The sequence below is a fragment of the Syngnathus typhle genome, linkage group LG1 (genome assembly GCF_033458585.1).
Source record: "Syngnathus typhle isolate RoL2023-S1 ecotype Sweden linkage group LG1, RoL_Styp_1.0, whole genome shotgun sequence".
Lineage (NCBI taxonomy): Eukaryota > Metazoa > Chordata > Actinopteri > Syngnathiformes > Syngnathidae > Syngnathus > Syngnathus typhle.
The window spans coordinates 2,615,541-2,637,487 of NC_083738.1; the positions used below are offsets into that span (position 1 = coordinate 2,615,541).

Sequence of the window (21,947 nt, forward strand, 5' to 3'; positions counted from 1 at the left end):
CAAACATAATTTTGTTGTGTTGTTTACTTGTATGTATATTGTGTACTTTGTCTTGTCACCGTGGTATAGTGGGAACGTAATTTCAATCTGTGTGTGTCTTGGCATGTAAAGAAATTGACAATAAAGCAGACTTTAACTAAAAGACAGCTGAGTGATTTAAAATTGCTTAAACTGGTTGTTCCCTTATTTGGTTTTCTGAAGACACTGATGAAAAACAATATATGATTTGAGTTTCATATTTTGTGTTGTTTAAGGGGCATACAACATGGAAAATTGACTTTTTTTTGCTTTAAAAACCATTTTCTTGTGTATTTGGACTCTCCAGGAGTGTTGAAAAGTGCAATATATATGTATACAAGTGTAATAAGTTTAATTCTGATTCTGATCTATGGAAACGACGGAAACAGTAAAGCGGTTAGCTTGAGATGACAAAATAATAAACTGTATTTCACTTTGTCTATGCACTCATTTTCATAGCATTAGCGTCAGTCTTTCTTGAACCTTTCAACATTTCGCCACATTTCAGGCTTCAATCAGAGCTGCACAAATCTGGCCTTTATGGAAGAGTGGCAAGAAGAAAGCCATTTTTCAAAGATATCCATAAAAAGTCTCGTTTAAAGGTTGCCACAAGCCACCTGGGAGACACACCAAACATGTGGAAGAAGGTGCTCTGGTCAGATGAAACCAAAGGTGGCTAAAATTGATAGGAAGATGGATGGAGCCAAATACAGGACCATTTTGGAAGAAAACCTGTTGGAGTCTGCAAAAGACCTGAGACTGGGACGGAGATTTATTTTCCAACAGGACAATGATAATAATAATAATAATAATAATAATTCATTAAATTTGTATAGCGCTTTTCAAGAACCCAAAGACGCTTACAGGGAACAAGGCAAGGACATACATGATCGGGGAGGAAACAATCGGATAAACTTAAGAAGAGGAAACCAGTTATGGATAGGGGAGGTCATAAGCTTGGGAGAAGAGGTAAGTTTTTAGACGGGACTTAAATATGGGGAGTGTGGGTGAGTCACAGACAGACTGGGGGAGAGAGTTCCAGAGTCGGGGTGATATGCAAGAGATGATCCAAAACATGAAGCCAAATCTACAATGGAATGGTTCACAAATAGACGTATCCAGGTGTTAGAATGGCCAAGTCAAAGTCCAGACTTGAATCCAATCGAGAATGTGTGGAAAGAGCCGAAGACTGCTGTTCACAAACGCTCTCCATCCAACCTCACTGAGCTCGAGCTGTTTTGCAAGGAAGAATGGGCAAGAATTCCAGTCTCTCGATGTGCAAAACTGATAGAGACATACCCCAAGCGACTTGCAGCTGTAATTGCAGCAAAAGATGGCGCTGCAAAATATTAGCACAAGGGGGCCAAATAATATTGCACGCCCCACTTTTCAGTTTTTTATTTGTTAAAAACGTTTAAATTATCCAATAAATTTTGTTCCACTTCACGATTGTGTCCCACTTGTTGTTGATTCTTGACAAAAAAAATTAACTTTTATATCTTTAGGTTTGAAGCCTGAAATGTCGCGAAATGTTGAAAGGTTCAAGGGGGCCGAATACTTTCGCAACGCACTGTATACATTAAGGATACGGTGAGGTCATATCTAAGGGACAGCAGCTCTCCTCCTTGGTCTTTAAGGTCATAGATGAGTTTGGAGTCTTCACCATATTTCCCTGTCAGGGTCTCCTACATATCAACAAGCACAAAGTGTTATGTCACGAAGATAAAAAATCATTAATAATTTACATTTGTGTAAGGCAATGAGAATCTTGACCTTTAGTTCAAAAACAGGTGTGTCGATGGTTTCTGCTCCATGGCGTTTGAAACAGCTGATGATGGTGTTAAAAACTCTCTCTCTTATTGCCATCTGCTTAGGGTTGTAGTCTCTCGTTCCCTGAAACAAGGACAATTTGTCAATTGTAAATGATCAAGTATTCCATATGGTTTTTAATGTTTCAAACTGCAAGCTACACTGTGAAGTGGAAAGAATGATGATGAATATTTCAAAATATTTTATCAAAACACACAACAAAAAAAGTACAGTAGTGTCACAACTTTCTTGTATTGACCATTTTTGCTTTTTTTAATGGTATACTTGGCATTGCAAGAGAATCTTTTCTCAATGACCTTACCTGAATGAATTAAAGTTAAATAAAATACAAATAAAACGCACTCCAAATGTACCGTATTTTCCGGACTATAAGTTGCAGTTTTTTTACATAGCTTGGCCTGGGGTGCGACTTATACTCGGGAGCGACTCATGTGTGAAATTAATAACACAGTCTGACGTAAGCAATGTAGAAGAGGAAGCGCCGCATCTTCTACTTCCGGAGTTAGCGAAGTTGTATAGAAATGACAGAGGATGAAGATTTCATTGGATTTAGTGATTTGGAGTGACATGGACAGTTTGGTAAACTTGTTAGCATGTTATTTATGCTAGTTATTTGAATAACTCTTAAGATGTTATGTTAACATACGAGGCACGTTATCAGTTCGTTGTTTATGTGTTATGTAACTTTAGCATACCATACAATTATTCAGCTTGTTGTTGCCTCTACTCTATTTTTATTTTAAATTGCTTTTCAAGATGACGGGTCTGTTCTTAGTGTTGGATTTTATCAAATAAATTTGCCCCCAAAATATGACTTATACTCCATTGCGACATACATGTTGTTAGGGTTTGCAGAATATCTTCATCGTATGATTATGTTGGAATGTAACCTGTAATAATTTAATTAGTTTGTCCTGTCTAGACAAAATTAGTTTACCACTGATTGACTAAACTCAGAGGAAGCAATCAAAGGTGCTTGGTTTACAGAAAGTCGTAAAAGGCCCCCTGCTATGCCTTGATCAGCAGGGGGGCGTCTCCAGCTCAACCTGTGTATTCCCAAACCCCCACTCAAAACCCCACTTTGTTTCTCTCAATAAATAAGCGCCTGACGAGGCCTGAGTCAGACTTCATTCGATCATCGCTGAGAGCACAGTGACGAGTGAACTCTCCACCCGCAGGTGTCTAAAACGACTAACTTGTCTCCAGTGTGGTCCTTGCAAAATAAGTTAGAGTGATCACCACCCTAACATTTTTGGTGCCGAAACCCGGGACCCTCATACCCGCCATCTGGCTGACGGAGGAGGACGTGCTGCATTGTCGACAGGCCAGCGTCCATTGGAGGACCTGGTAACGAAAGACCTGGGAAGGAAGTTCTTCGCTGGGCCAGCATCTTAGGTCTGCCTTCGTCTGTCAGAAGTGGATTGACGGGAACCCGGCAGCGCAGCGGACCAAGGGAGACAAGTAAGTCATAGAAAAAAGCGCAGATACGGCTTTGGTTTGTCCGAGCTATGAGATACAGCTTTGGTTTGTCCGAGCTGTGAGATACAGCTTTGGTTTGTCCGAGCTATGAGATACAGCTTTGGTTTGTCCGAGTTATGAGATACAGCTTTGGTTTGTCCGAGCTATGAGATACGGCTTTGGTTTGTCCGAGTTATGATATACGGCTTTGGTTTGTCCTGGCTATGAGATACATTTCGGGTTGTCCGAGTTATGAGCTACGGCTTTGGTGTTTCCAAGCTATGAAACAGCTGGGAGTCTAGTCCCAGTGGAAGGAACGGGCTAAGAGAAAGGAGTTTCTTTTTCTTAATTGAAGAAGGGCGTAGTTTCTCATTTTTTTTGTCTGTTTTTCCAAGGTGTTTGCATGAAAGTTGTGTGGTTGAGTGTGCGACTGGTAGGATAAATTGACTGCAGAGAGAATTTGGTCAGAGGTCAATTTAAACCTGCATTGAGGATCCTCAAAGTAAAGAAAAGAAGAAAAAGAAATAAAAAATTGTATAAACCTAGAAAACCGAAGTAAGATGGGAAATAAGAACGGTAGATCCCTAGCTCTTGAAGGAGATGAGAAGTACATGGCGAGTAGATTTCTTAATTGTATGCAATACATGCCAAAGTGGAAGAAAAAGTTTGGAGTAGAAGCAAAGTTGAAAGTGGAAGTCTGGAAGGTAGTGGTTGATGTCTTGGAGGAGAGTGTGAAGAGGAAGTCAAAGGGACTGAAAAAGAGTAGTAAAGAGAAGGAATTGATTTGTGCTAGAATGTGGTTGAGTGCTTCACAAGAGAGAAGAGAACAAATCCAAAAGACAAAAGATAGAAAGTTGAGAAGTGATGAGGCTGCATCTATGTTTGTCAGGCCGGAGGAAAACGAGGCCACAGTGCGCAGGCGCACTGTCCCGGCCACGGCTCCGGCCGTAGCTGGAAATGCAGCTCAAGCGGAGCAAGAAAGATCTTCCGCTCGTATGCAAAACTTGTATCCAGGTTTAACAGACCTGCACCCTCCCCCATATAACAGAAAGAAAAGTCAGTGTCACATTGCTGGAAGTCCTGTACAAACACGAAGTTTGACCACTGCTGCTAGGTTTTCCCAAAATTTGGACAATGTTGATGTGTGCCCAATGATACAGGTGCCAAACCCTATTGTAGGGGAAGGCCAACCTCCACATACGTATGTTTTTCGGCCATGGACTTTGGAAGAGGCAAGAAAAGCAGTTGAAGGGGTTACCCCTGTTGCTGAAGACCCAGATAAATGGGCAGAAGACATGGCTGGGATCATACATTCTTATAGGCTGAATGGGCATGAGGCAGGAGAAGCTGCAATGTCTTCTTTGGGAAAAGACTGGGCAAAGGTTAGAGGTCATTATACAGGTAGAAATAATCAAGGGCCTTTTCCCTATCCCGGTGGGGGAAATCAATTGGTAGGGGAGTATGCAGCACAATGGAATGATCTTGTGCAAAGAGTGAGAACTATATTTCGAAGGCGAGCGAATTATGGTCATTTGGCAGGAATTAAACAGAAGCCTGGGGAAGATACTGATGATTTTCGCTTAAGATTTGAAAAAGAGTTCAGGGTGCATAGTGGCATCCCATTCAATGATGCAGCTGAGAGTGCTTATCAGCAACAGCGTAAAAATGCGCTCCTTACTAATTTCCGCCCTGAAATCGGCAACTGGGTGAGGAAACATTTGGTGGAAGTAGATGTTGCAAGTGTGACAACAACTATGCAATGGGCCAGACATGCTGAAAAAGTGATCAAAAGAGGCAAAAGTTCTGATGTATTTCATCTAGGCGATGATGATGATGTTGACCTAGATCAGTGCTTCTCAAATAGTGGGGCGCGCCCCCCTTGGGGGGCGCGGTGCTATTCCTGGGGGGGCGCGTGTGACCCTGGGGAACAGGCTTTTTTTTTGGCAGTACTAGAATAAAGTGTAATTGCGCGTTTACGACAGCAGGGGGCAGTGGCGCTCTCATTGTTACTTCTGTCACGTTTGCGACAGTGCAACATTTTACGACTTACAAGACAAGTTAGGATAGTCACGGTGGGGAGGGGGGGCGCGAATAGTTTTCTTCTTGCTAGGGGGGGGCGTAACAGAAAATAATTGAGAAGCACTGACCTAGATGAAGATACAACAGTCTTCTTTCATGGGTCCCAGCAGGCAAGAGGAAGAGGTAGAGGCCAACAAGGTCGCAGGCCTCCATATAATTCAAAACCCCCACCAGATTCAGAGACCTGTTGGAACTGTGGTAGACGAGGACACTTGGCAAGATCGTGTCGTTTTGCAAAACAATACCAATCAAAGGGTGGTGGAAATGGCAGAGGAAATGGCAGAGGAAGAGACAAATTCTCAGCATGACTAGATTGCCCCCCTGTGATCTCTTGTCCTACTACAGAGGAAGAGATAGTAGATGTCCATGCAGCATGGGACATTTTGAATGCATTGAAAGAAAAACCATGTGTCACCTTAAACATTGGAGGAAGTGAAGTAGAGTTTTTGTGTGATACCGGAGCGTGTAAGACCGTAATAAAAACTAAAGTCCCAAATCTAAAGGCCTCCCAAAATACTATTTGGGTAAAATCTGCTGATGGGCAGGTACACAAGGAGAGTATCTCCAATCCAGTTGTAGTGAGAGATGATGAAACGGGAGTCATAGCTTCAGTCTCGATTGTGCTATCCCCAAAATGTCCCATAAACCTTCTGGGACGGGATCTGATGACTAGGTTGGGAATTGCAATAATTCCAGTAAAGGATGGTATGCGAGCATGTAGAGTGAGAGATGTGGACTCATATGCTGCACAAGCAGGTGAGCGGATTTTCTGTTCCTATGACGTCTCGGCTGAACAGAATCCCAAGCTACCAGGCGATTTGCTGAGTGAAGCCCGAAAACAATTGACACGACCTGAATCGGAAATGACTTGTGATGACTTACATGTCACCATGAACATCCTCACTGACCCACATGTTGACTATATTGAAAGTTTTCTCAGTGACACAGAAGTAACTTTAACAATCACTGCTCTGTACACTGATCGCAGGTCATTTGCAGCTGCTGCTGTGCTTCTGCCCGCTCCTCAGGATGACAAATACAAGTTGTCGGCTGTACCCCACATTCCATTGTTTAAACCTCACAGTATAACATGGGCAGATGTGGGTTGCCGGATTGAACTTGCTGATTCTGTCACTGATTATGAGGATAAAGGTGATGGGTGGAGCTACAGTACCAGTTGTGACATGTGGAAGCGAACGGTGTGTGAAGTAGGTGTTGGTAGGGCAGAGGCGTGTGCGCGTCCCTGACTAGTTAACATTTGTTCGAATGAAAAGGAGGAGGGGGTATTGGCTGGGCTTCCTGACAAGCTGTGGACAAAGGGGCCATCTGATGTAGGACAGTTAACATCCATTCCGCCAGTGCAGATCAAACCAAGATCAGAGTGGCGTCCAAGAGTTAAGCAATATCCGTTAAAACAGGAGGCAATAAACGGGATTGCCCCTGTTATAAATGATCTTTTGTCAGGAGGAATCATTAGGAAGTGCTCGGATTCTCCTTGCAACACCCCTATTTTTCCAGTTCGAAAGGCCAATAAAATTGATTGGCGAATGATACAAGATTTACGAGCAGTGAATGATGCAGTACAGACAAGAGCACCTAATGTGCCTGACCCACACACACTTCTGAACACTTTGAAACCTACCCAGAAGTTTTTCACGGTAATTGATCTTAGCAATGCGTTTTTCTCGGTGCCAATTCACCCAGACTCACAGTTCTGGTTTGCGTTCACCTTTAAAGGGCAAAGTTATACGTACACCAGATTGCCACAGGGATTTGCTGATAGTCCAACTATTTTCATGCAAGCTATCATGGCCTGTTTGGCTGATTTTCAGATGTCAAACAAAAGCCAACTTCTAGTTTATGTAGATGATCTCCTGGTGGCCTCTGAAACTGAAGCTGCTTGCAGGGAAGACTCCGTAGCACTGTTACGCTATCTCTGCAAAACAGGGAATAAAGTGAACAAGAACAAACTCCAATGGGTCAGACAGGAAGTGAACTATTTAGGTCACACGTTGACAGCTTCTGGAAGACAGATACAAAAGGCCAGGAAGCAAATCATTGCAGATGCACCAAAACCGGAGACGAAGAAACAAATTATGTCATTTTTGGGGCTCTGCAATTACTGCAGAGCATGGATCCCACATTATGCGGAAAAGACGCAACCGCTGTTAGATATTGCGCATGGAGTCCCCATGGCAATGACGGAAAAATTAATGTGGACTCCGGAAGCAGACGATGCTTTTGTAGTGCTGAAACAGGCTCTGATGGAAACCACATCTCTTATCTTGCCGAACTACAATAAAACCTTTGTACAAACGGCGGACTGCAGGAATGGTTTTATGACCTCAGTGTTGCTGCAGAGACATGGCAGCAAACTACGACCAATTGCATTTTATTCAAAAAAATTGGATCCAGTGGCTCAATCCTTGCCAGACTGTGTCCAAGCAGTATGCGCGGCAGCGCTTGCAGTGAGACAATCTGCAGATGTGGTGCTCTTTCACAAAATGGAGTTGCTAGTTCCACATGCTGTAGATGTGTTGCTACTGCAAAGCAAGATGAACTTTTTGTCACCTGCCAGACACCTATCCTACACTGCTACGCTTCTGTCACAACCACACATTGTGATAAAGAGGTGCACAGTCCTTAACCCAGCAACGTTGATTCCGTTGCCGGGGGATGGTACACCACATAACTGTTTGGATGATACAGAACACCTACAGCTGCCCAGACAAGATTTAATTGACACACCACTTGACAAAGGGGAAAGTTGTTTGTGGATGGGTCATGTACAAAGGATCCTAGAGGGAACAATCAAAGTGGGTATGCAATTGTGAGATTGCCAGACCAAATTGTTGAAGCAGAGAGGCTTCCATACAACAGGTCAGCGCAGGCGGCTGAGCTGATTGCACTAACAAGAGCTTGTGAATTGGCGGAAGATAAGGAAGTCACTGTATACACAGACAGTCAGTATGCGTTTTCTACTCTGTTCTATTTTGCAAAACAATGGGAGCGCAGGGGGATGACAACATCAACTGGTAAGCCGGTTACCCATGCCTCCTTGTTAAAAGACTTGTTACAGGCCATTCATTTACCTGCTAAACTAGCTGTGTGTAAATGTGCTGCTCACACCACAGGCACAGATGAAGCCTCGAATGGAAACAGATTAGCAGATAGAATTGCTAAAGAAGCAGCGGCAGGGAAACATGGCCATGAATTTTTTTTAATAGATTCAGAGGACACGCAACTCATAGATAAGACTATACTGACAGATATGCAGGGCAATGCTCCAATGGTGGAAAAACGAATGTGGACAACAAAAGGTGCAATAGCGGATACAGATAGTATCCTCCGCATCAATGACAAACCTGTTTTACCTAAATCACTTTTTAAGGCAGCAGCAATAGCGACGCATGGGCCTTGCCATGTGTCGAAAGGGGGGGGGATGAGGTTCATCATACATCAACAATTCACTACCTTTGGTTTGGATGTTTACTTAAAAAAATTTTGTAAAGCATGTCCCGTTTGTGTGAAACATAATCCACAAGGAAACATGAGACCTAAGAGAGGCTCATTTCCAAAACCGTCGTACCCATTTCAAATCATGCACATGGATTTTATTGAGCTCACACAAAGTGGACCTCACAAATACTGCCTAGTGATGATTGATGCATTTTCCAAATGGGTGGAAATAGTCCCATCTAAACATGCAGATGCCTTAACAGTGGCAAAAGCCATTTGCAAAGCCATCATACCGACTCATGGCATTCCCCAAACCATTTACAGTGATAATGGTCCACATTTTGTGAACCAAGTGGTACAGAACATGGCTGTACACCTTGGGATAACGTTAAAAAACCACTGCGCTTATCACCCTTCCAGCGCTGGCCTGGTTGAACGAGCAAACTATACTATCAAAAGCAGGTTGAAGAAATGCATGGAAACAACAGGCAGACCTTGGCCGGAGTGCCTAGACTTAGTAAAGCTCTATATGAGAATTACTCCCACTTCAGAAGGGCTAACACCTTTTGAAATCATCCACGGGAGGCCATATAGACTACCTGTGTTCCATGCAGATTTACAAAAGGCAGATGAAGAACAGTCTTTGGCAGATTTCATGGTCAGAACGCTCAGACTGACAGAGGTGTCAAATGCAAATTTACTGCCGCCTGCTCTGTCATCCTCACAGGTCGACAACACCATCAAGCCAGGAGACTGGGTCTACATCAAAGTCATCAAAAGAAAGAACTGGGCCAGCCCACGGTGGGAGGGACCATTTCAAGCCTTGCTGACTACCCCCACTGCAGTAAAGATCGCTGAACGGCCCAGCTGGATTCACCTCAGCCACTGCAAGCTACAAGGAGTGCTGGACCCCTAATTCAAAACGTGGATTGCGTAGATGCTGTTTGACTCGGCATTGCTTTACGGAAACTTGATGATTTGACCATCGAAAATGCCTTGCAAGTGATGGATTCAATGATGTACCGTTTCTGTGTTTTTCTTTTTTTTTTTTATTGATAACAGTCTGGTCGCCTAAGGCAGAGGGACCGTGTAACTCTTTTCCTGCACATAATCTGGCCGCAGGTTTTTAAGTTGCACATACTTTGGACTGGAGTATTGAGGGAAAAACCTCGCTGGAAGTTATTGTTTTCATCTCATTGATTTCATTTTCTTACTTATGTTTGGTTGTTCGGGTTTGACATAATCATATGATAAAACAGGAGGGATATGTTAGGGTTTGCAGAATATCTTCATCGTATGATTATGTTGGAATGTAACCTGTAATAATTTAATTAGTTTGTCCTGTCTAGACAAAATTAGTTTACCACTGATTGACTAAACTCAGAGGAAGCAATCAAAGGTGCTTGGTTTACAGAAAGTCGTAAAAGGCCCCCTGCTATGCCTTGATCAGCAGGGGGGCGTCTCCAGCTCAACCTGTGTATTCCCAAACCCCCACTCATAACCCCACTTTGTTTCTCTCAATAAATAAGCGCCTGACGAGGCCTGAGTCAGATTTCATTCGACTATCGCTGAGAGCACAGCGACGAGTGAACTCTCCGCCTGCAGGTGTCTAAAACGACTAACTTGTCTCCAGTGTGGTCCTTGCAAAATAAGTTAGAGTGAGCACCACCCTAACACATGTCTTTTTCTTCTTTGTTATGCATTTAATGGCTGGTGCGACTTGTACTCCGGAGCGACTTATAGTCCGGAAAATACGGAATTAAAGGTATTAGCTACATTTCAAACCTGCATAGTTGCTTCCCACTTGCTTCCAGTAATGACTTAAATGCTGGGGGTTTTTCTCTACTTGGAATATGAGAGTAATAAAATACTTTTCTATTATGTCTACTTTGTACAAGCCACAGAAATCAAACCATCACAATTTACATAGTTGTTCAAACTCATATTCTAAAGGAGAAACCAGAAACGTCCTTCTTAATTTTGCAGATGACAACCATGATAATACAGTTCCACTCCCATGTTTGCACACTGGGTGAGGCAAGTACTGTTGGCTAAAAGTCTTAGCTCCAACTATGAAAGTGGCTGGCGGTCACAAAATCTAATAGAAAAGCCCTTCAAGTAGAATAGCCAAGTTTCCTCTCACTCTTGAAGCTTCACATCCTGCAGGTGTGATAGACCAATCAGTTCACGTTGTGAAATGTACATATTCCTTTAATAGTTAAATTTTAATTGAATGAAAAACAATCAACTTCATATTGATTTTTACAATAATAAAATTTGGATTGCAAAATCATCGCTGGTCTCCAGTGAAACGTTACAATTTTAAAGGGTTCTTCTCTTTGTTTCTTTTGTTACAGAGCGACCCCCGTGGGGACAAATGATGGATGGATGGATGGATGGATGGATGGATGGATGGATGGATGGATGGATGGATGGATGGATGGATGGATGGATGGATGGATGGATGGATGGATGGATGGATGGATGGATGGATGGTGATCTTAGTTCAACAGTGAAAGTTTCAGTGAATAACTACCGTTTTCTTCCATGTACGTATAATGCGCAAAATTTAACTAATTTATTGTCCTAAAATCTGGGGTGCGCATTATGCATGGGTACAACAATTTTTGAAGAAAATCTTCCTCGAAATAAAACTTGAAATCACCTTTCTTCTTGTTTGTTGTCTATCGCGCATCACATTCAGCCATCCTGCCCAACACAGTCAGTAAAATTCATAATTGACGACACATCGTTTGATGAGATGATGCAATCCTTGATGGTGTGTTATTGTCAAATAGTTTGTTTTTTAATCTCCATCGCAAACCGGATATCATACGGAGGCCGCCATTACAGATGCACAGAACGGATGCGCAAGACACGTCAGCTATATAAAGAGCGAGAGTTCAGTTCTCTACCGATTAGTTTCAATTCACTGTTTAATTAGCAGTTTCAATCAGCAAATAACAAAATGCGTATTACAGGTAATATTTTATTTCACAACACTTTGCCTTGTTCCTTTCTTCTCTGCTGTTCACTTCAAACACGCTCTATACTAGGGGTGTCCAAACTATGGCCCACGGGCGTTTTTATTGGCCCGCAGCAAATTCTGAAAACATAATTGAATGTGGCCCGCACAACAGCTTGAGCACTTCTCAGTTTCCACACTAGATGGAGCCCGCGACACAAAGCGCTTGACGTCCGATTAGCACCCCCCACCCGGAAGAGAAGCGAACGCGCTGCGCTTGACGTCCGATTAGCCCCCCATTATTGGTGCTTCACTCCCCTCCCTGAAGGACATTTACACCTCCCATCTCACCCGCAAGGCGACCACGATTGTGAGTGATGTGAGTCACCCCGCTCACTCTTTGTTCGATCTTCTGCCCTCTGGGAAGAGGTACAGGAGCCTGCGCTCCCGCACCACCAGACTCACCAACAGCTTCATTCTCGAGGCTGTTAAGATCCTGAACTCTCTCCCCCCTTTTGCGTAGCGTCCTGTACTTTTGCGATATAGTCTGACTGCTGTATGCACACTTGCTCCATTTTTGCTGCTCTTATTGTGTTATTTGTTTATTTATTATTTATTCACCACTCTTATTTATTCATTGTTTGTGCCTTCTTGTTTTTATTTTTTTTGTGTTTACTTGTATGTAGGGGTGTAACGATACATCGATACTAGGGGTGTAACGATACATCGATACACATCGATTAATCGATATAATGCTCTACGATTTATTGGCATCGATGTTAAACGTAAACATCGATTTACATTGCCGTGTTTGACCTCAGACATTAGACGCGACTTTATTTTGAAATCCAGTTCATTGTTGCTTGCTTCCTCTTTCCGGGAGCAGTGCGCCCGGCGTTGTTGTGTTGTGAGCAGAGCAGGCACGTGAAAGGGGAGTCGACAACTAGTACGCGGCTCCTGGGCTGGTGCTATGGCTAGTGTCTAAAAAGACGAGGAAATTTGCTCCCCTTCAGGCTTCAAGTCATTCGTTTGGAAGCACTTTGGATTCCAAAGAAAAGCTGGCTCAACGGACAAGACACGTGCAGTTTGTAAATCCTTGTAAATTGTAAATTCAGGGAGCACAAATCTCGCCGCACATTTAAAGAAAAAACACGACATCAAAGTTCAGTGTTAAAATAAGGACTTTGTATACTACAATACTCTTGTAATTTCCAAAATAAAGAGTTTGCAGTACCTTGTTGATTTCGCGTATGAATTGTTATAAATCAGGATATTGTTCTATATTTTTTATTAAAAATATATACCGTATTTTCCGCCCTATAAGGCGCACCTAAAAACCTAAATTTTTCTCAAAAACCAACAGTGCGCCTTATAGCCCGGTGCGCCTTATATATGGACCAAATTCCTAAATTTAAACTGGCCCAAAGCATTGTGTCATGAAATCAATCATAAGTGGCCCGCTGAAGACTATGGATCATGACTCAAAAAGACTATGGATCATTATTTTAAGATTATAAAGTAATTTGTTTCCGTCTGAAGTTGAAATAAAAAAGATAAAATGGAGAATGATTTGATTTGGATTAAAAATCTGACATGATGCATTAATGGGGCGCCTTATAGTCCGGTGCGCCTTATATAAGGATAAAGTTTTAAAATGGGCCATTCATTGAAGGTGCGCCTTATAGGCCGGTGCGCCTTATAGGCCGGAAAATACGGTATATATATCGATCGTAGAGCACTATATCGCGATATATCGTGAATGAATCGCAGCAGGCTTTAAGATATCGGCAAATATCGTATCGTAGTTCTTTGTATCGATATTATATCGTATCGTGACAAAACCCGCGATTTACACCCCTACTTGTATGTATATTGTGTACTATGTTTTGTCACCGTGGGATAGTGGGAACGTTATTTCGATTTCTTTGTGTGTCTTGGGATGTGAAGAAATTGACAATAAAGCAGACTTTGCCTTTGACTCAAATATTGGTGATCCTGTTGAGAGTCTCACATATTTCTTCGCTATCGAGTTTGTTACTGCATGCGCAGTGATACTGACCGGCAGAATAACATCCGGTTGTTCCCAAAGATGATATTTTTTTTCTGAAATAATTTTACGTTTACGGACTTAAGTAAGAGTCAAAATTTGGGTGCGTATTATACATGGGTACAGGCTTTTTTCCAGCATCAACATGCCATTTTTAGGGTGCGTATTATACATGGGGGCATATTATACATGGAAAAAAACGGTACTATCTGGCTGGTATTTATTGTGGCGAAAATAAGCAGAAAACAAAAAAGATAAAGCTTACATAGAATATACATACATTCCTAAAGCAACAAACATCTTGTTGAAAACTTACCCTTAAATTGAAAAAGTAAAACTAAAAATATGTTCACACATTTTTACAGATTTCCAGCAAACCTTAGATTGTTTCAATGATCAAAAGAATATCTTAAGTCACTTGCAGCACAGTGAACCTTACCTTAGCTGTTTTAAGAACAAACTGATGTTTTGCATCATCCCCTCCCAATTGCGCTTTCAGTTGTAGAAGTTTGGCAATTTCTTTGTCAATCTGCGTTGGACAAGTTAGCAATAGAATTTATAACATGGCATTATCACAACTAGCAGTGCAGGAAAAAAAATCTAGTCTACAAAGAACTTCAATTCCTAGTCCTGGCGATTCGGAATCAATTCAAAATTCCATAAAACCAATTCTAAAATGCTTATATGTGCTTATAACACTGATAAAATGTGATATACATGCAATGCAGAAACAAGCACATACATGTGAAATACTAGACATAAATATAGTACATACCTGAGCCACAGTGATTCCCATCAAAGAACATTGAGATTTGGCACAGTTTGCGAGTAGGAAGCCAACAGTAGCAGAGTGGGTCCGGACAGCAAACATGGCAAACATGTTCATTTCAAGAACACAGGGCACAAGACCGTGTCAAAAACAAACCAAAATTCAGGAGTGTATCATCCAATGGTATTGTGGCAGCCAACCCAAAAGCCATTCAAAGTAATGAAGGACCCAGTTGGTACAACGTATTCCGTAGATGGTCAAAATATTCCGTGAATGGCCAGCAGGACACCAACGGTCGGGCAGGAAGAACAGGAGAAAAGTGGTAAGCAACCCTATCACTAGGGGTGGCGGTGTATGATGCATCAATACCCCAGTTGAGAAGGACAAAACATAAGATGTACTAAATCAATCAAAGTATCCGGCCAAAAGCAATCCACATATAGGCACAGCCCTGCTTTAAAGGTCGTACACAATCTGTATGCATTGCATCAGCAGCAACAGTGTATGACGTTAGTACTGTGTCAATGGTCTGCGGTAAAATGTAACGTACAGATTCGAGGACAATTAATTTAAAACTAATACGGTATAAAGGCGTTTTCAGAGTTACCCGGAATAAGCGTAGATTGTCAGTGTATTTTATGATAATGATTTCAGTATTTAAGTAAGTTTGCAATTATTGCTGCTTGTCTACCCAGTTACCTATTGCATCAGAAGTCTGAATACAACTAAAACGCCACTAAGAAAAGTAAATATTTAAGTACTGAGACCAAATTACAATTTTAAAAGTAATTTATGCTGCTTCCTGGACTTGTGCAAACATTCCTGGCTTCCCTATACATTTTCTAACCACAACAGTGAATGAATGCCGTTTTTTCGTAGTTCAATTCCGCCGATGACTGTAATCTGAGCTTCTTTATTATTCGATTTCTTCCCCCATTTCATGCACTCATGTGTGATATATGGGCACACCATGTTAACCCCTCAACGGGTCACTTGTATGCAATTATAACGATGCTTACCTCCTCTTTGCTTGCCTTCTCGGACTTCATCCTACGAACTATGTCACCTTGAGTTTTAATTGCTTCTTGGATCTGAGTTTTTCCTTCCATTGTTCGTCAAATACGTATTTTAGCTAGACACCCACACTTAACGTCTGTGTCGGAAAACCCTCGTCAAGACACGATCAGCGGCTCCTGAACGACCTGAGGCGCGCATGCGCAGAGGATTGGCCTTTCTAGATCGCTAACGATGGCAAGTACAAATAGTTGTGTCCAAATTCACAGGCTGCGTCCTCCAAGGCCAGTTCGAGGCTGGGTCCTTCGCAACTAGTGTTGGCTCGTGAGTGAACAATCCGTTCAAAACGAACGGCTCTTTTCAGTGAACGAGAGTGAATGAATCACTTCCTAAAGCAGTGCTTCTCAAATAGTGGGGCGGGCCCCCCTGGGGGGGCGTAGTGCGATACCAAGGGGGGCGCGGGAACATGTTTTTCTTTTGGCTGTATTAGATTAAAGGCTAATTACACATCCACTGCAGTAGGTGGGGGTGGCGGTATCACTGGAAGAGTATTTGCTCTACAGCAGCACTTTGAATCTGTTCTGTTACAGACTAAAAAACACTGTTATTAATAAAGTCATTCTTTATTGTAAGTTGATCTTTCTTTTTTATTTATTTTTTGTTTTTCCTTTAATATTAATAACATGGGGGGGGCGCAAAATGTTTTCTTCTTCCTAGGGGGGGCGTCACAGGAAATAATTGAGAAGCACTGGGCTAACCTAAGTTCCGTAGGAGAAAACCCCCGGGAGTGGGATCGGACTTCGAGGGGCATTCTCTCTTGTGGAGGTACGCCCTGTGAACGCACTGTGATTGAGGAATAAAGCAGTTATCCTTCACGTCGTTGTCCAAACTATTCTTGCTATCTAAGAACCTGGAGAATAGTAAGGATATAACACAATGGACTTGGTTCGCACTCGGTAGGTTCTTATTTAATATAAATTCATATTGAAAATGGCTAAGGATAGCCCCGAGGCTAAGAACGTGCAGTGTGAAAAGTCCTCAAATATGATAGGATGTTAGGAGTCATCAGCAGTTTATATGCAGTCAATTTTGGCTTCAGAGATTACACGACTAATTTACGTTACAGAGAGTAGCTACAGTAACCCCTGGTTTTGCCTTACCGTCTTTATCAGAGAGTAATCTAACATAAACGTTTGTCAAACAACCCTAACCCAAAGCTAATAATAGTTGTTTCACATTCTTGTTGGGTGTTTCACTAGCATGTTGTGGGTAGTGGAATACCATTAAACAAGACCAAAGAGAGGATCATAGTGGTAGAGAACATTTATATTTGTAACACAATAACAACATTACCATTTATTATTAATAGTGTTCAGACAGTCCAAACACACACACACACGTCTGTACAAGAGAGGTGTTTCACAGAAGTGCTTGTATCCTCTTTGATACTGTATGTTCCCTGTGCTCTTGTATTCATCATTTTTTCTCTTCTCAGTTACGTGTGCCTCTGCGTCTTCTACATTTGAAAGGGAAACTAAATTGTATGGGGGGGGGGGGGGGTAGATAGAGAGATAATGTGATGACTAACTTTATGTATTGTAGTAGCAATGCTCCGAAATGTATTGGTTGTTTTTCTGTTTCCCCAGATGCTCAACCTTGGACGACACTACAGATATCTTCTAGGCCTAATCTAATCTAACCTAGCCTGTGGGGTCTATCGTAATCTTGCAAGATCAAAAATTGAGCTGGACACCCCTGCACTGTAGTTACACGTCACAAAATCAAGATTCTGTTGATTCCTGTCTATTCCAGACTAGATCTGATCTTGACTCATACATGCTGTCCCCATGTTACAGGATTAAGATGCTGTGTCCATGTTACAGGATTAATACACATTCTCTCACACCCATATTCATCGCTTTCTCCTTAAGAGAAAAAACTGAGCAAATTTCACGGCCAGTCCAGTAAAATAAAATACAATAATCATGTGCCATATGTTTAAAGTAAAGTGCATCATCAAAGACTCCTATCATCCCAACCACAGACTGTTTACTCTTCTTCCTTCTAGGAAGCGATACCGGACTGTTCGGGTAGACTGAGGAAAAGCTTTTTCCCCTCTGCCATCATCACCCTGAACTCCGCAGCACAACACCCCTGTCATCCCCCTGATTTGATGAGTTCTGAACCCTGCAGCACAACAACCCCACCACAACAACACCTGTATTACCTGCATATACTGTCCATATCTGCATATAATTGCTGCATTCCTATCCTATATATTTATTCATCACTTTTACTCCACTTGTACATTTCTGTTCATATCTGGTTATACTGACTCTATGTTGCATATTTATAACCCAATATTTATAATCAGCATTCTAGTACCGCCTGCAGATATTTGTTCTACTGCACCTTATTGTAAATACTTACCTAGTCATATCCGTACTCGTCCCTCGTGTATATTATCCCGCATAGTATAACTCACCTCATATTTACCTGATTGCACTGTACCTACTGCTCAGTATTACTTTTTACCCTGCACTTTACTGCTTTTTGCACTTCTGGTTCAATATCAAAGTTCTTTTCGCTGTACTGTACTTGTGCCGTACATTGACAATAAATTTGAATCTAATCTAATTTGGTACGAACCTTTTGCGGTCTTTGTCATTTTTTTCCTTCCTCTTGCGGGCAGCCTCTATGTTCCGTGTGTTTGCAAATTGCATGTGGCATTCTCTGTGGTAACCTGCGTTAGCTAGCACATCTGGAATCGGGCTGTTAACTGTTAAGTTGAATGTTCTAACAGCAAATTGTGTTATTGCACTTTCTGGGACATCTAAATTAGCCCACTGCAATGTACAATTAATAAATTTGACCCAACTTGTCTCTGAAAATTGAATTCTTTTAGTGGGCTCTTTACATGAATGGCACACATGCATGCAGCACCCCATCTTCAATCTGTCCCACTGTAAATACCTAAATAAATAAATACGCCACCTAGTAACGTTACAAGCATTAACGTTAATACCACGTTAACGTTAGCCATCTAGGTTAATTGCAAGCAAGCTCGGTAACGTCAGCATGGCTGAATACTGTTTGCGTAATACAAGAGGAAATATGCCAGGGTTCAACTAACAAAGTCAAATTTAATGAAAACACACAAGTTAGATCATAGTCTTGAAAGTTTTATTAGAATTGTATTTACTGTCTTTCGATGCAATGCAGACAGGATGCAGTTCCATCTAGTTTACATTTTGGTGGGTGTCCTTAATCCCCGTATCCGAATTATCATCGGTTTATCAGCTCGAGGTGTCCAATGATATGCATGAGAAAACATTTCATTAAAATGTAAGATTGTGAAAAAGGATGACCAAAAATTAGCTCTCAACAAATTGTTTTTGACTTAACATGATAACTAGATATCACACACAAAGAATTGTGTACTCCTTCAATGCAGATCAATCAAGTTCACTTAAATTGCGTTCGGCCCGCCGTCTTATTCACAGGCTGGGTCCTCAGAAGGCCAGTTTACAGACTAGAAAACGTCATTTCCGGAGCGACTCGACGGAACGTCACGTTACCCATGAATACAGCCCTGAAACAGTCTATGCTTGTCTTGTTTGGTGGCCGATCCAAACCAGACAGTAATGGAGGTGCAGAAGATAAACTGGATGATGGCAGTATAGAAGGTCTTCAACAGCTCTTTTGGCAAGTTGAACTTCCTGAGGTGTCTCAGAAAGTACAGCCTCTGCTGGGCCTTCTTCCGGACAGAGTCTATGTGGCCGGTCCATTTCAGCTCCCGAGAGATTGTGGATCCCAGGAACTTGAAGGTGTCTGTGGAGGGAATAGCATTAGTGAGGATAGTTAAGTGGAAGTCCACTGTCATCTCCACGGTCTTGAGCGGGTTCAGCTCCAGGTGGTTTTGTCTGCACCAGTGGACCAGCCACTCCACCTCCTGTCTGTACGCAATCTCGTTACCATCCTGGATCAGTCTGATGAGAGTGGTATCATCCGCATACTTCAGGAGCTTCACAGAAGAGTCGCCTGAGGAGCAATCATTGGCATAGAGCAGGGGTGTCAAACTCATTTTTTTCGCGGGCCGCATTGTAGTCATAGCTTCTTTCGGAGGGCCATTATGACTGTCAACCCAAGTAAATGTACGAGCACTTCATATTATATACAGTAAAACCTACGAAACAAACTGACAAATAACTCGTTTTCAAATCAAACTGGTCAAATATATAAAAAAAGATTTTATTAAAAGTAAAGACAATTGGCAATTCTAGTAATGACACACGAATTTGATGCACAATTAGTCTTCGCCTGCCACATAAAATGACGTGGCGGGCCGTATCTGGCCCCCGGGCCTTGAGTTTGAAACTTGAGGTATAGAGCAGTGGTCTCCAACCTTTTTTGCGCCACGGACCGGTTACATGTCAGAAATATTTTCGCGGACCGGCATTTATATAAATAAATAATACATTTATATAAATAAATGAATAATACATTTATAGTAAATATATAAATACGATGAAATAAAATGATACGACTGACATAAAAACAAGTACAAATGACAAAAATAAAACTCACCATTACGTTGAATTAGTGGGAGCACTGAGTTTGTTTCTCAGAAACGAGCTGGTCCCATCTAGACGTAATCGGAGACAATGACACCCGAAGTGATTAAGGTTTGTCTTCTATTGCAGGATGCTTGGTCTCCATGTTTGGAGCAGTTTTGAATGCTTCATTGCCTGGTTAGTTAGCCTGTCACCACATATTAGCTTTGCGGGCTCGACTGTGGAAACATGTCACGTGACCAGGACGAGTGTCTTGAGATGAATTAATTGATCGTCGATAAAAAAAAATTCTGTGCGGCTTGGCGGCCCGGTACCAAGTGACCCACGGACCGGTACCGGTCCGCGGCCCGGCGGTTGGGGACCACTGGTATAGAGCATAGGTGTCACACTCAAGGCCCGGGGGCCAGATACAGCCCACCACATCATTTTATGTGGCCCGCAAAGGCAAATTGTGCATAAACTTCATGTGTCAATCAACAACAAAATTACAAATTCTTTTCACTTTTAAAAATTATAGAAATAACTTGTTTTTATTACATTCACCATTTTAAACTATTTGAACAGTTTTTACTAGTCTGTGATTTCAAAACGAGTTATTCATCATTTTGTTGTGTAGCCTATAATGTATATAATATAATTTGATAGAACTTTATTCATCCCACAGCGGGGTCATAATGGCCCGCTGGAGGAAACTATGACTACAATGCGGTCCGCGACAAAAATGAGTTTGACACCCCTGCTGTACATGCTTTAAAAATGTTAGACACTGTAAGCAACACACTGCCGAGACGAGGGGTTCTCGCCTCAATACTCCAGTTCAACTTGAGTGTGTGAGTGAAAAAACTGCGTTCAGCCGTTGGGGTCTTTGCACGCTCACTGGTGGAGGGTAAGCAGAATTCTGCTCTTCTCTCTATATAGTATATAGAGTATATACTCTCTATATACTATATAGAGAGAAGAGCAGTGGGGAGAGGACGCATCCCTGGGGGGCGCCAGTGTTGGTGGTTCGGGTGTCTGCTGTGATGGTCCCCAGCCTCACATGCTGTCTTCTGTTGGTCAGGACAACACACAATAATAGCTAGATAAGTCGGTAGGTAGGAAGGAATAAATTAACTTATTTTTTCATGACTTGCAACAAATATATTATTTAAATATATAACATTTGATGGCGCCGCGGATGGCAGCCACGGTGAGTCGCTCTCTGTTTATTAGTCTTATTTTGTGTGTTTTCTGTGTCCTCTGCTGTCCATCGCGGATCACTTTTACCAGAGAAGTCTTCTTCTGGTATTTTCTCTCCTGTTCTCTCCGATTCAGACTGTTTGTGAAATTCTAGCCGGAGCGGCGGTGCTGTATAAGCGCGACGACGGCGGCGCGGAAAACGAGCCGGAGCACTCGTAAGGCAGTGGCAGAGAGGGTTCCGTTCTGCCCTACCGTCAATTCATCTGGCGAATGTCCGCTCCCTGGCAAACAAGATGGACAAACTGCTGCTCCTCACTTCAAGGAACACGGACTTAAGCAGATCCGCCGCGCTGTGCTTTGTGGAAACGTGGCTCAGCGAACGAACCCCCCACCACGCCGTGGAGCTAGCCGGGTTCAGGCTAACGCGAGCAGATCGCAGCGCGGAGCTCTCCGGAAAATCAAAGGGAGGTGGTCTCTGTTTCTACATTAATGACATTAATGTTGGTGTACTGATGTCACGGTGTTTAAGGAGTTTTGCAGCCCTGTCCTAGAAAC

General features: G+C 42.3%; 1 protein-coding gene and 1 long non-coding RNA gene across 9 annotated transcripts in view; one reads left to right on the forward strand and one right to left on the reverse strand.

Annotated features, from left to right (window-relative positions):
* The window catches only part of hars (histidyl-tRNA synthetase), a 94,827-nt gene extending 78,905 nt beyond the window's left edge, over nucleotides 1-15,922 (reverse strand). For 5 of the 8 annotated variants that reach the window (XM_061285645.1, XM_061285641.1, XM_061285609.1 and 2 more), the window contains exons 1-5: nucleotides 15,645-15,787; nucleotides 14,632-14,963; nucleotides 14,296-14,385; nucleotides 1,792-1,911; nucleotides 1,608-1,703 (exon numbers count right to left, since the gene is read on the reverse strand). In XM_061285645.1, the coding sequence (XP_061141629.1) occupies nucleotides 1,608-1,703; nucleotides 1,792-1,911; nucleotides 14,296-14,385; nucleotides 14,632-14,742 (417 nt within the window). In that variant the 5' untranslated portion in view covers nucleotides 14,743-14,963; nucleotides 15,645-15,787. Of the gene's footprint in view, nucleotides 1-1,607; nucleotides 1,704-1,791; nucleotides 1,912-14,295; nucleotides 14,386-14,631; nucleotides 14,964-15,644 lie in introns of all 8 variants that reach the window. The other 3 variants (XM_061285618.1, XM_061285633.1, XM_061285647.1) reach the window with 3 other exon arrangements.
* On the forward strand, nucleotides 15,857-18,287 carry LOC133158466 (uncharacterized). Its single transcript, XR_009715220.1, has 3 exons — nucleotides 15,857-15,963; nucleotides 16,411-16,595; nucleotides 17,708-18,287. It is a non-coding gene; the product is annotated as an uncharacterized LOC133158466 (long non-coding RNA).
* The last annotated feature ends 3,660 nt before the right edge of the window (nucleotides 18,288-21,947 follow it).